The following is a 15907-nucleotide window of genomic DNA, read 5'->3' as shown; positions in this document are numbered from 1 at the left end:
ACACTTGATTGAATAAAAAGAATCGTCACACCCACGAGGGACGAGGTCACGCATTAGCCTCGTGCTTTTTCGACCCCCTCACAGTGGCGACTCCACTGGGGATAGTGAAGGAAATACTCGTGCTTGTAGGTAATCAAAATAGCCGAAGGGTGAAACGATCCTACCCCGCGTTTATTTCCCCATCAAGTTGGGACGACCTGAAAATTAGCATATTAATGTGAACGGGCAGAACCGCATAACGAATCTCGGCTCCCTCGGGAGTTGGGACTAAGGATACCTTTTTTCGCCAATAGGGGGGTGCATACGCCGCGCATGTTTCCCACTCGGTACTTGTGCAGGTAGTACACCTATCCCGAACCCAATCGCTCGCCCATTAGGTCCCTCTCGCCTGCATGCCCCCTTGGTTTGCACTTGCGGGTTGGCCTCTTGGGCGAAATTCGTCTGTTGAAGACACTACCTCGACCGGGGCATGTGTTGGATCTACGATAGAAGCGGTACCAAGCCAGGCGCAAATAAACTACCCATAGAAGCCTATCATAAACTACGTGGCATATTTAATTTTCAAATCCATGTTTGTAATGTAGTTATGTGTAGCGAAATATGTGATTGTGTGTCACAAACTATCCTAGAAAACCAACGACCTTAAAAATTTCCCAAACATTCATAGACTAATTTGCCAAAGAGTTATACCGAAACACGTGTTCCGCAAACCCGAATGATCGCCACAAAATAAGCGACGCTCGGGATGGCCTGTAACGAATCCCACAAACGCTGCACAACGCGTAAAGGACGTTATTAGGCAAGCACGCAAAATCGAAGTCGCATAAACAAAAGTAGACGCAAACAGAAAACGAGAACCAGCCAGGGACGCATTTTCAACGCCCCTGGCTGGGCGCCATTATTTCTAACGCCCTTCGCTGGGCGCTGAAGTTGCTGCCTGGCCTTTTGGTCAGGCACAGCAGCCTCGGTGCCCGCGCAAAAAAACACGTAGCAAAAAAAAACTTTTCGTAAAAAGAATTGCTACGAGGGCGTAAGAAAGGCACTCGATTCTAAGAGCGACTAAAAAATAAAAATAAATAACTCTTTGTGTCGTTGTTAGGCTTCCTACAACGACAGTGCTCGGCTCCAAAACCGAGCATGCTAATTAAATGACTTTGAATGTCACATGGGCGAAGTATTCAAAAAATAAATGTTCGAATAAAGTCTTCAAGAAAAAATAAATGTTCAAATAAAAAAATAAATAAATCCGAGTCTAGACTAGGCTATGCCAAAGTACAATCCAAATCCTAAGTCTTAGTTGTCTTATCCATAGAATCGGTCCTAATACTTGGTGTCGTTCTGCAAGCTAAAAGGTTAAAACATATTGAGTCTCCCTTCCTAACATTTAAATCAATGAGCACCCATATGTAATTGTCATCCCTTGCTAGGAATCCACGGCCTCAATACTCTCTCTCACCAATAAAAAGAATATATCATAGTATTTGCAAAATGGAAACAGTCACATTCTGAAAATCATAGTCGCACAACCCCCAAAGTGAACCTAAGGTGTCAATACCATTGGCAAAGAAAGAATTAATGGCCCCAAGGCTTATAATCACATTGGGTCACGACTATCATAGTCCTCTCGAGTCACTCGCTCCTTGAAATACTACTAAGTACGGACTAAAAGATTTTCCATGAATGCAACATGACAACCATGAAAATACCCAAATCGGCATGCCATAAGGCTACCATTGGGGTAAAAGAAATACACACTAAGAGAGAAGCCGCACTAATGATTCTAGCCTTGCAAATTCGATCTCCCCAATTAACTACCTTGCCAACATTAAGAAAAATGGCGCATGACAAATGAACACCCAAGGGTTAAAATCTAAAGTGTCAACCAACGAAAGTTATGGTCCAATTAGCCTAAGTCTGAGAGTCGCTTGGTCAAGTATTATAGGCTTACGCCACGCCATTATTTTGAGTCTAGGCCACCTCCTTGTATTCATACACGGGTTATAATCAGAAAGATTAATGAAAGTTTGAGTCTAAATCACAACTTCCAATTAAATCCCAGAAACTGGAATCTGAAAAGAAGCAAAAATTATCTTCGATGTAATTCTTTCGTTAAATTTCAATAAGGTAAAAATAACATTTTGAATCTACGCTATTTGCACATTTTAAGAAACGACTAAATACGCTTGCAAAGTAAGACAATTTAAAGGTCCACCCTAGGCCTACTAAAATTAAAGGTCCACTATAGGCCTACCAAAATTAAAGGTCCACTATAGGCCTACCAAACGAGGATCATTCAGTCTCGCCTCGTGACTCAAAGACCACAACCATCTACCCTTTAGCCTAAATAAAAAGGGGGGAAAACCCGAGCGAAAAAGAAAAATAATAGAAAGAGAAAAGGGAGAGCGAAAAGAGCAAACCATGAAATATTAAAGAGAAAGAGAAAAGGGAAAAGAGCGAGCCATGAAATACTTAGCCCGTACCTCCCAAAGTGCGGAATTTACCCAAGTAAACGAAGGAAAAGAATTGAGTCAACCAATCCAAATCATAAAATTCTACGATGTCTACCCTTTCCAATCCTTATGCTCTTAGACACCTTCGCTCTGGGGTCCCTGTGCAGCTCATTTAACCCATCCATGTTCTCATTGCCATAAACCAAGAAACCATTACCTCGACTCTTGTTCGTGAACTTGTTGTCAACCGCAAACCACGCACGGCCATTGACACGTGCGCCATACCCATTATTTCCAAAGCCCAAACCTGTTCTTACACCACCATTAGCATAATGACCATGTAACTTGTGTAGATACATCCTGTTGATATACCCTTGAGCCGTCCCCATGCTACTCATTGGCCTTGGTTGATGTAAACTCGTGACACTAGCTTGAGGCTACAAATTGTGAGTCCTTGTAGACGTGATCCTCATGCTTGACCAATACCTATATAAATTGTCCTATCTCATTCAACCCATCTTTCAAACCGTCTTGAGTCACGAATATATAAAAAAAAAGACAAATGAAAAGTACAAAAAATAATAAATAATAAAAAAGAAACTTTGCAAGGCGCCTCTAAAGTTAGTCTAATAAGGAAAAGAATCATTTAGCGCACCAAAAAAAAAAAAGATCCGCCCAGAAGTCATTTTCAGCGCCCAGAGCTGGGCGCCGAAATCTTTAGCGCCCCAGCCGGGGCGCTGAATCTCTCTGCTTGCTAAAATTTGTCCAGAAGTGCTCATCATTTTATCCGCATATACACGGAACAATAACGAACACTTGGGGGGTACAACACGTATTCAGATATACGTACCACCAAAAAAATACATGTACTCAAAAAAAAAATATAAAACAAATTTTTGGCTTACGGCAAAGCGGCGGATTAAAATAATAATAAACTTCACTTATTTCACCCTATTTCCAAACATTACGATTCCACTCGAACGTACTTGTTTAAAATCAGCATTATAAGAAACCATTTTCTTGGCTAAGAACTACGCAAGACCTGATTCCAAATTAAATCTATTTAAAGCGGATACGTAGGCAATCCATGATTCGGTCCAACCAATTTGCAAAAATATTAAAGCCTATAGAAAAACAAGAATAAGAAATAGAGTCCCTTATTGAAATTTAATTACTTGCAACCCAAGTCGAAAGAAAAATTGAAAGCACGAAGAAGAATCCAAGTCATCAAGATGCCAAAATGAGCACACATCGAAAAATAATAAAGGGCACGTACCCTTGCCAGAAGGAGCACTCACACTCCTAAGCACTTAGCCAAGACTCAAAAGATCGCTCTGTCTCAATTGAATGGGGGCTAGCGCAAGCGCCCATGACCTCTAAAGTACTCGACATGACCCTCCCTAAAGCGAACTAACTCACTTAAAGACTTTCTTTCACCACTAGACATAGTCGTTCGCTTAAAGACCTTCTTTCACCACTAGACACAGTCATAATCGCCAACAAGTAGTAAAGGCAGTAAGCTTGCAATGAAAAAGATTGTTCTACGGCGTCGCCCCATCGTTCCTTCGACCTCAGGGCACCCGTTCATGGTAATTCAAATGCTTGCGAATCCCCTTTGGAAAAAAAATCAGACATTGTCAATAGGACTTGGCACCTAACCAAGGCTCACCCTACTCAGACATATGACACGGGCATCTAAAATCGAAATCTAAAAGCATCATTAATGGGAAGACATAATAGCAATTGGGGGCTAAAAATTGAAATGAAAGAGCTAGGGAAAGAACTAAGTATACCTTGACCTTTTGCACAGACATACACCAAATAAATCTAAGTCAATTTGAAAACGGTTTATATTCCCGCAATTCTGGAAAAGATGGCCCTAAAAGCTTAAAAGCATATGCCAAACGGGCACAAGTAATGTCTTGACGCCTGCACCTTGGCTTCCAGCAAATCCTTAGACAGCATTCCAAAAATCGAAACAGTATTTTGATTCACTCATGTAATCCTGTACGAACCCTTCTATGAGACAACTTACTTAGGACACCTCAGACTGTACACAGTAGGACTCGGATTTTAAATAATTTTCAAATGATTTTTAAAGACTTCTTCGAACATAATAAAGTGTCGTTGGTCTAAGCTAAGTATGTGTTTATCTCGATGTTACAAAGTGAGTCAAAAAGATTTCTAAATATGATTATGGGTAAAGAAAGGCACCTAACTTTTGGTCAAGGCACACTTCCACATGTTACTACCTTGACCATGGCGATGTCGCATAATACGACATTTACAAGAGAAGTAGCAGGTCACTACTCGAACGTACCTCGCACTAAACGAGTCTGGTTCAAACTATTCATGATCCCTGTCACCATGAATGCATAAAGACGTATGCAAAGCATTATAGCACCAAGCCAATCCCGTAGCTACAATTGGGGGCTTGAGAAAAACACTCTAAAAATGCTCGAAATGACGATTTTATCGCAAATTCTCGACGCTAATGCTATACATACATCATAGGGGCACAATCCTAAGCTTTAAATTGTGAAAAACAAACCTTAGAATGGCTACAACCCCTCCCAAATTCTAAGCACTACTTAGAATATATAAAGTCACCCCACTAACAAGGGTAACTGAAAATCGTGAGTCACCAAAACTCCGATCAAACCACTGCACATAACGCTCGCCCTATAAAGCGCCCGTTACACAGTCTACATCGTTCCAAAGCAAAAGCGAAAGAAAAAAAATACTGTCAAAGTTCTGCCCAGAAATCATTTTCAACGCCCAGAGCTGGGCGCCGATATCTTTAGCGCCCCAGCCTGGCCGCTGAATCTTTCTGCTAGCCAAATTTACCCAGATATAAAAATAAGAAAGAAACACCTATGAATCCTCGCATCGAACGAAGTAATAAGCCATGCAAACCCATGTAGAAGGTGCTTCACTCGTTCGAACACCTGAATGAGGCATGATGAAGTACTCCAATGCAAAAATAATAATGATATCCCAAAGCTTGGAGGAATGTTCTAAGACACGCCGTTAGGCCACACAAGCCTACGTCCCACCATAAGTTCAACCATCCCATAGTACAAGTCTAAAAAGGGTGGAAGGCATATCGCACTAATGCGGGCACGACCAAGAGCATGTGTAAAAGAGGCAAAGACTGCTTATCGCCCAAATTCAAAATGCAAGCCCCACGACTCCTACATTAAGGATTAAAGGTAGCGAAATATTGCCACGGAAGGGATAGCTCGCAGCTACACGAGCGGAACCCCAAGGCATCTTTCTCGAAAAGAACCTACAAAAATCGTACACCAAAAGGAAGCATCCCAACATGCATACTTGGGGGCTCCAAGCTACGAAACAACCATAGCAAAATAAAAAAATCTCGAAGCAAATGTTTGAGCAATCGAAAGGGTACGATGTTTGAGCCCACTTCATGAATGGGCCTGAACCCTATCAAGCTTCTAAGCAAGCTATTCAAAATCAGTCATTGCTCAAAAAAAAATGATTCAAGCAAACTGATTAATGGACCGCACACAACGGCCATTCTATGAACGCTCGTTCGCACATACATATCATCATTCTAAGTATCGAACATTCACGAACGCGTTCAAAAGGAAAAATATACAACAACAAGAGCGGTCAAAGTCTTACGCCTCAAGGTATGTTCTTCGGGCCATACAGACTCGCCCAACTATCGCAATAACTGTACGCCTTAAGAGCAACAGTTCCTTAAAATAACCGCCCCAAAGCGACAAGCACCGTAGTCCACCAATCGGCTACAGCTTCTCAAGAAAATCATCACGTTCTAAAAATAAAAATAAAAACAAAAGAGAAGAGAATACATAGAACTTCCAAGAGGCCAACTGTGTCACCAAGAAACCTCGCCAGAAATCATTTTCAGCGCCCAGCGCTGGGCGCCGAAATATTTAACGCCCAGGCATGGGCGCCAAAAATGACCCCAGGCTCAAAAAAGGCCCTAACTTCTATTGGGCCCTGCCGCTTCCATTTGACTCGAAAATTGCCAAATTCCTTACTGAAAGTTGCACCTCACGACTTTGTCAAGAGTAGCACACCACTACGAAGATCGCTCGCACTTACGACCACGATCCCAAACACAATCAAGGACATTACAAAATGCGTATCCCCAAAGAACCTCTTTGACAAGAACTGACCGTCAAGCACGAGTGCTTGGGGGCTCGAAAGAAAATATAGAGTATACAAAGTTAAAAACAATATTCCTAGACTACGCTGTACGAAGTCCTGTGTTTGGGTAATCTCAAAATATAAAACTGGATTACGACCTCAAGACAAAGGTCACTGTTGATACTTATATAGTCCCCTAATCAAGGACCTAGATAATGGCAAAATTGAGCCATAAAGACTAGCTCAAAACCATGAAAGATGATGACCACAAGACAATGGTCCGTCTAAGCACGTTGTCAGCCCACATTCAGGTTGTAACTAAATTCGAGCATCCCTCGAAAGAATTCGCTCCTGCGAGAATGAATAAGAAAAGAAATTCTCAAAAGAAATTCACGATGAACAAAAGAAATAGGAACTTGCCCATCTTCAGCGGGCAAGATCGCCTCACGAACCACGCGAGTTCCAAGTTGAAAAAACGAATTCAGGGACATCCACCCTCAGCGGACAGGGCTCGCCCACCTTCAGCGGGCGGGGCCTGCATCACTAGCCGCGCAGGTCCTCAGTTTTCGAAAAAAAAAAATATATATATAAAATCTTCAAAACAAAAACAGGCTCGCCATCTTCAGCCGGCGGGGTCTACGGCGCAAACCACGTAGGTCCTTATTTTCGGAAAAAAAAAAAAAACACAAAACAAATTTCAAAATAGATTCGTCCACTTCTATCGGACGGGGTGTCCACCCTTAGCGGACAGGTTCGCCATCTTTAGCCGGCGGGGTCTACGTCACAAACCGAGTAGGTCCTTATTTTCAAAAAGCACAAACAAATTTCAAAATAGATTCGTCCACTTCTATCGGACGGGGCGTCCACCCTTAGCGGACAAGGTTCGCCATCTTTAGCCGGCGGGGTCTACGTCACAAACCGCGTAGGTCCTTATTTTCAAATTTAAAAAACAGATTCGTCCACTTCTATCGGACGGGGTGTCCACCCTTAGCGGACAGGCTCGCCATCTTTAGCCGGCGGGGTCTGCGCCATTAAACCGCGCAGGTCCTTAGTCGCTGCAGCGATAACTTTTGCTGGATTTTCCTTCGTTTTACGTCCTATAAAAACAAGGGTGCTGGATTTTCCTTCGTTTTACGTCCTATAAAAACAAGGGTGCTGGATTTTCCTTCGTTTTACGTCCCATAAAAACAAGGGGGTTTTCTCGTTTAGCTAGCCCTGAAAATGAGAATCTTTAAAAACATTTTTTACCTCGTGATTGGGCTTGGACAGGCCCAATTACACTTTATAGCTTTGATTTCGAAAACATCTGTAGCTACTCCCAATGACAAAGTGAGGGAGTTTCTACGCACCTTTAGATCCTTCCAATGACAAAGTGAGGAAGTTTCTATACTATCAGTTGACAAATCTCAATGACACGTGAGGGATATGTCGACACTTCAAGTGATGACCCTTAAGTCAAATGTTATCACTCGGGGGCTCGTGAGACCCTCGCAAAACAGGTCACGTATACCGTGGCTTGTGTGACGCACTCCGTCTAATACTTTGACCATCGTCTTACTCCAAGACTCAGTCAAAGTGGGGGCTAACTGTAGACACCTACTTTTGTCCCCATTCCCGAAAGGGAAAGGTTCGATGATGAAAGCATAAATCTCCACTTGACAACGCATCTCATATGAAATAAACGAATCTCAATTCCCCTTTTCATTTCACCCGAAACCTGCTATTTATGGAAACCTGCTAAAACTAGTAACTGCCGTAAAAGGTAGCTTCTAAAAGTGGCAAATCATAAAAGATAGAAACCTGTCAGAATTAGGTGTTGCATTCCAACATAAATCCTAAATGAGATAGAAAACTGCGAGAATCCTATTCCTAATATGATTCGGAAATAAGAGTTACGTATTAATTGAAATCCTAACGAGCCTAGAGTTCGTAACGGGCCCAGACGCATTCCGTCACAAAATTGATACGCGCTAAAAGACTCGAATTAATCTCAAACTCTACGGATTTCAGGAATCCGAATCTGACTAAAGAAAACAGCCCAGACCCTATTTTCAACGCCTGGCTCTGGGCGCCGAAATCTTCGGCGCCCAGGCCTGGGCGCTGAAAATACCTGGGTACGTGTTTTTTCCTAATTCTTTGTGGATTAGAACTCTGCAATTCTATCTTTCCACGAACTCTCCCCTATAAATAGAGCCCTAAATTCGACGTGAAAAGGACACACAACAACACACAATTATATTCTGAGTATTGACTCCAACCCTTAGCCTAAGCCTCTCGGTGCGAAACTGTTCACGCGTTCTGTCGCAATCGATCCATAAATCGAACAAAACGTATCCTGTCCCATAATTGAGATTCGTTAAATAAAAAGGAGAAATAGCAAAGTCAAAGTGGTTAGTTTTCTGAGAACCGTGACGCACCTCTCAAGGGTGCGTCGTAATGTGTCCCTTTTCGATGATTTAACTGCTTTCCTCGCCCTTTTTATGAACTGTTAAACTAACCTAATCTGATGGTTCTATCACGCCTAACAAATATAATATTTTTGGGAAATCAGATTATCATGCTAGGTCCCTTAATGCTATTTAAATCAGATAATCACGATCGAATTAGTATTATGTGTTGCATATTGCTAAAATCAACTCAGATTAGTTTAATAGTTAACGCATGTCCCTTCAATTATTTATGCTGAGCTAGTAAGGATATCCTGCCTCTGGAGTTATCGACGAGCGAAGTACTCCTCTCGGTAGTTACAGTCCCCCGAACCCTCAATCTCTACCTTGCGGGTGTATGTTGAGAGATCCCCACACCAGGGATCACAAGGGAACCTACGGCCGTCGTGGTCAAACATAATTGCACTCCCTTTATGTCACGATAACCGGGTTTTGTCAGTTTTTCTCATTGTCGTTAAAAATTGAATGGCGACTCCTATATTACTAGTCAATTGGGTGTATACTCACAGAAAATTCAATTACACTTGATTGAATATAAAGAATCGTCACACCCACGAGGGACGAGGTCACGCATTAGCCTCGTGCTTTTTCGACCCCCTCACAGTGGAAAATACGGAGTAACTGACATTGACATACTTCGTATTAGTTTGCTCCGTCCAAGCCTTCAATCAGTGCTTTCAATGATGCAATCAACTTGACTTGTTCTTTTTACAGTAACAATTTTTAATTTTGAGTTGAATAGTGCGCTGAGTATGGAGTACTATCATAGGCTAGGGGTGAATTTTGGTACAAAGACGTAGTGGATGTCCAATTGTAGACATGGACGAAATATCGGTTGTTCATTTCAGATTTGATTAAGATTAATTAAGTTCAATGTTCGGTTTGGATCAGATTCTGGACTATTGATGATTATATTTTACAAAAAAATTACTATTTATATTAGTCGTATTGATTCTCATATTAATTGGTTCTTGCCGAGTAAACTTTACTTTTGATCTAATTATACTATGTATTATTTAATTTCGCATACAATTTGTGTCTGGGTCAGTCTTTTCAACTTAGAAGCAGCCTATGAGGTTGTCAATGTGTGAACAAGTTTCATTGGTACGTCTATCACTTAGTGAATTTAATTAGTTATCACTTGTGAGACATTAGTGTTTTACCCATAATAATTAGTTCATTTTTTTTGGTGACAATTATAGTTAGTTCATATTTCTTGTAAATCAATGTACTTATTAATAACTAGTTAGCACCCGTGCAATGCACTGTGTAATTAAAAAAAATGACAATTAGTTTATTCAAATGTCATATTAATATGAGTGGTAATGGTTAACTTCGAAGCGAACATTAATTAATAACTTTTATTTTCAATGCTAACGACTAAAACAGTGAGTTGTATTTAGATGCAATAAATTAAAGGAAGTCACCTTGTAATTTATTCTATACCAAATATTTTACAATCATTATTGTTTCTTATTTCTTAAAGAACATTAATTGAACTATAAAAAAGGAAAATTTGTCAAATACAACCCAAAAAACATTACATTTTACGGGTTACAACCTCAAACTTTCAGTTTTCTCAATTACAACCTTCAACTTTATATGTCACTTTAAATTACAACCCGACTCATTTTCCGACGAAAACTATTGGAAAACGATGTCATTATTACATTTTCCCAACAATTTTAATTAATTTTCAAAATTTAAATTAACAATAAAAGAATTAAAAAAGAAGAAGTTGACATTTCAAAAATCAAAAAATGAAATAAACTGACATCGAATTACTCAGCTCCCATCCTTTTTGTAGATATTATCCCAACTATTACTCTCACTAATTAGATCTTTTCCCAACATCTCCCTCGATTCCCAACTTTCATTACTCCTTCTGAACTACCAAATTCCATCATCAATTACTCCCATAGATGAATTGTTCTTCCATCCTCAACTTCTCCCTCAATCTCTTTCACTATGCTATTTCGATCGGTCAAGGTTGGAAGCTTCAGTGAAGGTCCATGGTTGGAAGATTTAGCGATGACTGGTCATCCTTATCCCAGTTTCCATTTTTTGTTAATTTAATTTTTGGGAAATTAATTAAAATTGTTGGAAAATGTAATAATGACATCATTTTTTGATAGTTTTCGCCGGAAAATGAATCGGGGTTGTAATTAAAGTGACATACTTCCTCCGTTCCGAAAATATCGCACCATTTGTTTTTAACACTATTCACACTACGACTTTGACCATTTTTTGTGATTCGTACGTAATGAAATTTTAGTCACGTGGGGTCATGTTAGATTCTTATCGATATATATTTTCTAAATATTAATTTTTTATAATTTTTAGTTGCACACGATTTGAGATATTAAGAGTCAAGTAATGGTTAGATGAGTAAAAGTCAACCATGGTGCAATATTTCCGGAACGGAGGAAGTATAAAGTTTAAGGTTGTAATTGAGAAAACTGAAAGTTTAAGGTTGTAACCCGTAAAGGGTAAAGTTTTTTGGGTTGTATTTGGCAAATTTAAAACAAAAACATGCAAGGTTTTAGAGGGGAAAAAATGCGCTTTAGTATATTATATAGATAGATAGTTTCATCCAAACAATGTTATACACGAAGTGTATTTTCTGACTTTTTGATCTTTTTCTGTTTCGACGCAAAGATTAGTAAAGTGACATCTTTTTGTAAAAGACAACACCTACATACTTCATACGACATTTCTTTGGTATAAAAGTAAATTGGAGAAAACGAGTAAGACGTATTCATCCTTACTTCCCTTGGGATAAAAGCCGTTTTACCTTCTACTCATACTCGTCTTCAAGAGTTGTAATTATTTTAATTAAAAAAAAAAGAGAGAGTTGTAAGCAATTGACTATTCTAGCTGCATGTTCATAATTAAACAGAAACATGGAATATGCCAAGGATCTCTCTAAGTCTCTATCAGCGGAAAAGTCAAGTTCGACGGAGCAGCCAGTCTTCAAAGCAGAGGAGAATTGACACAAGCTTAAATATAGGGGAATAAGGGGATTAGAGAAGAGAATCAATGACGACAAAGATAACATTTACAAGTATGCAATTACATTGATGTATGACTTTTAGTTGTGTATACTATATACATTACAATTACTGTATTACTACACTATGTTCTTGTATCCCGCTTTCAAATACCTGTTTTTCTATACAATTCTGCACAGGTGAACCATGTTAGTCTTCAAGGGATCGCTTTCGAGCTCTCAAGTTAAGTTGCAAGCTCTCGGGTTGAGGTGGTGTCCTGCCTCTGCGGAATAGAACAACCAGAGCTCTTGACTTTCGGCAGAGATCAAAAACCTGTACAATTAATTAATATCTAATTCTGGCTTTAAATTGGACAATGACTATTAGCAGACATGGTTAAATTTCTTACAGAAGATGCTTCTATCTCTGCAACACCTTCACAACCTTGACCCCCGCCTTGCATCAGGTCACAGTATCTTACTGCTTCATTTTGGTCTTCAAATATCTGTTTTGACAAAAAACTTACGTTAAGTGGTATTATTTCCATTTTTACCTCAACTTGGGGTGTCATAACCACATTAGTTCTACTTTTATGCATAATCCAACTGTCCCAAGGCTTGGGGCCGAAAATTTCAGAAAGTTGAGTGCATACTTAACGAATTGAGTTCAAATAATTCTATGTACTTGACACTTTGACAGTTTAACTAGAACTAAACGCCCAGAAACAGCGGGAATTTATTTCACATTTCGGGGTGAATGTTTCTATCCACATCTTAAAATCATATAAAGGATTCAGAAGCGGCGATCCACCTCGCCAACCCCAAATAAGAGGAAACACATACTGTAACAAACAATACAAAGAATAAAGTAGGGGGAAAAAGGGCTTACAAGTATTCCCTCCCTCACGTCCTCCACAACCATTTGAAATTTATTGCCATTTCTTGATTGCTTGGTCTGATTGCCAAAGTCTGAACCAAATTTGCGCCCCTTTGAAAATAATAAACCAAGCTCCCTTTCAACTTCACTATAGCAAGAAATCCAGAGTTCCAGATGTTAACATGGAAACAGCTAACCAGTTTCACAGATTGAGATGGCAGATAATTTGTAACTTTTTAAGAAGAGGCACTATCAAACCTGCGGCTCCTTCGAGTTTTCATTGTGCACAGTTGGTTTTCCTTCTGGGTTAGGACATACACAGGTTTTGACGTATCCCTCCAAGGATTGTCATCCAGAACTAAGAAAAGGCAAAATAACGCATTTTTTTAACAAACAGAAATACACATGGTAGTATGGTACAATAATTAAGTGACATAGGCATATTAAGTAACAGCCACTCGCATTACGAAAAGCAACAAAAAGATATATGCATCCACATTCCAGAACATCTTGTGATTTGACATGCACATTTCGTAGTCAGCAGTTGACCAATGTGATTTTTTTCCTTCCCCCCTTTCAGTGTTTTCACTTACTTAAATTTACAACACTTCATATACAACTTAATCAACAACTTGCCTTTAATTTAGAAAATGTTAAACAGGATCCAGCACTCATCGGACGAAACACAGTAGAGTTAAGGGACTTGCTTTATGTCACTGGTAAATCTCAGAAGTGAAAAACGAGGTAAAAAAAATGACATTAAGCAACCTTCGCACATGAACTAACACACTTGTTAATGGACAAATAAGGAAAATAATTGCTATCTTAGTTAGAGCTTTCCTAAAGTAAAAGATTCTCATACAGATACAGCCATGCTTTCATTAAAATCCTCCAGTCCTCCTCCATATGAGTGACAGTGTACACCCTGCTTCGTAAATGTGTCCACCATGATGATGTAATGTTATACTTGCATTAGTCTTTAGACAAGTTGAAACAGTTCAAATGCATTGCAATGCTAGGAAGCTTTACATGAAGGGGATTGACAGGTCAATCTCTTCACGTTATTCCATAACTAGCCCTTTTGTAGCAAAAATCTTCCTCCATACTTGCGTAAAAAGGGTAAGATTTATCCCAGTAGGGAGTTTACTCATATTAGTCAGGAGTTTTCAGCAGCCCCTCTCTACCCTGCTGTGAACTTTTGAAATATTGTTAATTTGTATCGATTTCAAGTGTCTACTACTCTAGGTAATTCTAGAACTAAGAGTCTTAGTTTTATACTTCGAAGTACTTCGTATTAAAGAACACGCCCCAAGCACCCTTTGGAGGAACTAACCTCCACATAGCATTGAACTTCAATTGATCAACGAGTACTTAACTACTGACCAATATTCCTCCCGTTCTGTTATTTGATTTATGATTCACTCCTTCATGGAAAATTGGCAATAGGAGAAACTATTTTTATCAACCGGATAACAACAATGCCTTTCACGATCATTAGAAAATATGTTGTAAAACAATTTATAAACAGTCTTGGCTTCTAGCAACCTTTGCAGTTTGCACCTGGAATCCCTGATATATATAACTCCACCTCAAGTTTGATGTTCCTTTATGACACTTTTTTCTTCTAAATACATATAGCACAAAGCACCTTACCATTGCAACATTACCCTAAACTGAAGAAACTTTACACACCGCAAAATTGTCAAACTTCTACATCAAACTCATGATAACAAGCAACAATTCAACCGCTTCAACAGTTTGCAAAATGCAAAGTACCATACCAAGACCCAAACTCCTCCACCATTTTCACATCTTAATTTCTGAAGATCGTCAAATAACCCAAATTTGTAGCTTTTCACAATATCTTAAACAATTGCAAGAAAATCAAATCATCAAATTCCGAATATGTCAGCAACAACAACAACTCACATGTACGATCAAATACTAACAGTCTAACACTATCATCCAAAATTACAACTCTAATATAACCATATCGTATCAACATCATAAGTTAATAAACTTAATAAGAATTAAATTCTGGAGAAAGAGAAAAGGGTACCATCGTAACTACTGGAATCGAGAGACTGGTGGAGATGGCGGCGGATACCATAAGCACGAGACGAAACCTGCTTCACAAACTCATCGGAAGTTCCAGGAATAGTCCCATCCAATTGCAAAGCTTCTTCTACCTCTGCATCATCATCATCATCACTCCCTCCCTCACCACCACCGTTAAATACGGCTCCACCGTCGGAGCTGCCGGTCGATTTAGCGCGCAACACCCAAACATTCCGCCTCCGCCTCTGCAAAAGCGAAGAATTGGAAGACAAAGGAGGTGAGAGGACGGGGCGATTGTAGCACCGAGAAGGAAAGGAATTGAGAAGAGGAGTGTTGAGATGGTGGCGTACGGGAGGTAGCATGATTGAGGGAGATACAGAGGACAGAGAATCCATTGATTTTTTTTTTTTTTTTTTTTTTTTTTTTTTTTTTACTTCAGGAGGTTTCCCAGTTCTTTGGATGTCTTGCTAGAATGATGCTCCCACACAGTTTCCCATTTAGAATTTTGACAATGTTTACGATGTAATAAATTACTCCCTTCGTCTCGGAAATTTCGACCCGGTTGATAGTGGGGTATTATTTTAATGTAGTTAGTGGGAGGTGGGTTAAGAGGTGGGGTTGAGGGAGAGTAAGGGTTGAATTTTTAATTATTTTTTGTATGGAGTACGGGGTAGGTGGGTTAATAGGGGTGGAGTGAGAAATAATATAATATTGTTAGAATATTTCCATTTTTAGAAACAGGTCAAGTATTAAGGGACGGTCCGATAAGAAAAACAAGTCAAGTATTCCGGGACGGAAGGAGTAAGTTCAATATATAAGAAAAAGGCAAATTTGTTAAAAATACCTTTTATAACCCAAATTTTGCTAGAAAGGACCTTCTATAATTTTTGTTGTGAAATCACACCTTAATATATTTCTTTTTTGCGAAAAAAGACAATATATAATT

General features: G+C 39.5%; 1 protein-coding gene across 1 annotated transcript; it reads right to left on the bottom strand.

The window, feature by feature from the left end:
- Positions 1-12060: 12060 nt before the first annotated feature.
- On the bottom strand, positions 12061-15420 carry LOC110785056 (uncharacterized). Its single transcript, XM_021989502.2, has 5 exons — positions 14963-15420; positions 13162-13261; positions 12916-13051; positions 12437-12532; positions 12061-12360 (listed from the first exon to the last, which is right to left on the bottom strand). Exons 1-5 carry the CDS (start codon positions 15354-15356, stop codon positions 12238-12240), a joined length of 849 nt encoding a protein of 282 aa, XP_021845194.1. The 5' UTR covers positions 15357-15420; the 3' UTR covers positions 12061-12237.
- Between the last annotated feature and the right edge of the window lie 487 nt (positions 15421-15907).

This window comes from Spinacia oleracea, chromosome 6 (assembly GCF_020520425.1).
Source record: "Spinacia oleracea cultivar Varoflay chromosome 6, BTI_SOV_V1, whole genome shotgun sequence".
In the NCBI taxonomy this organism is placed as follows: Eukaryota; Viridiplantae; Streptophyta; class Magnoliopsida; order Caryophyllales; family Amaranthaceae; genus Spinacia; species Spinacia oleracea.
This window is presented reverse-complemented; position numbering and strand designations above follow the sequence as displayed.

Excerpts from the sequence above, each read along its gene's own strand:
- LOC110785056 (XM_021989502.2), bottom strand. The coding sequence starts at position 15,356 with ATGGATTCTCTGTCCTCTGTATCTCCCTCAATCATGCTACCTCCCGTA. Across the intron at positions 13,262-14,962 it reads CGATTCCAGTAGTTACGATG|TTCTGGATGACAATCCTTGG; the intron begins GTACCCTTTTCT and ends GCCTTTTCTTAG. Across the intron at positions 12,533-12,915 it reads ACGTGAGGGAGGGAATACTT|ATATTTGAAGACCAAAATGA; the intron begins GTAAGCCCTTTT and ends TTGTCAAAACAG.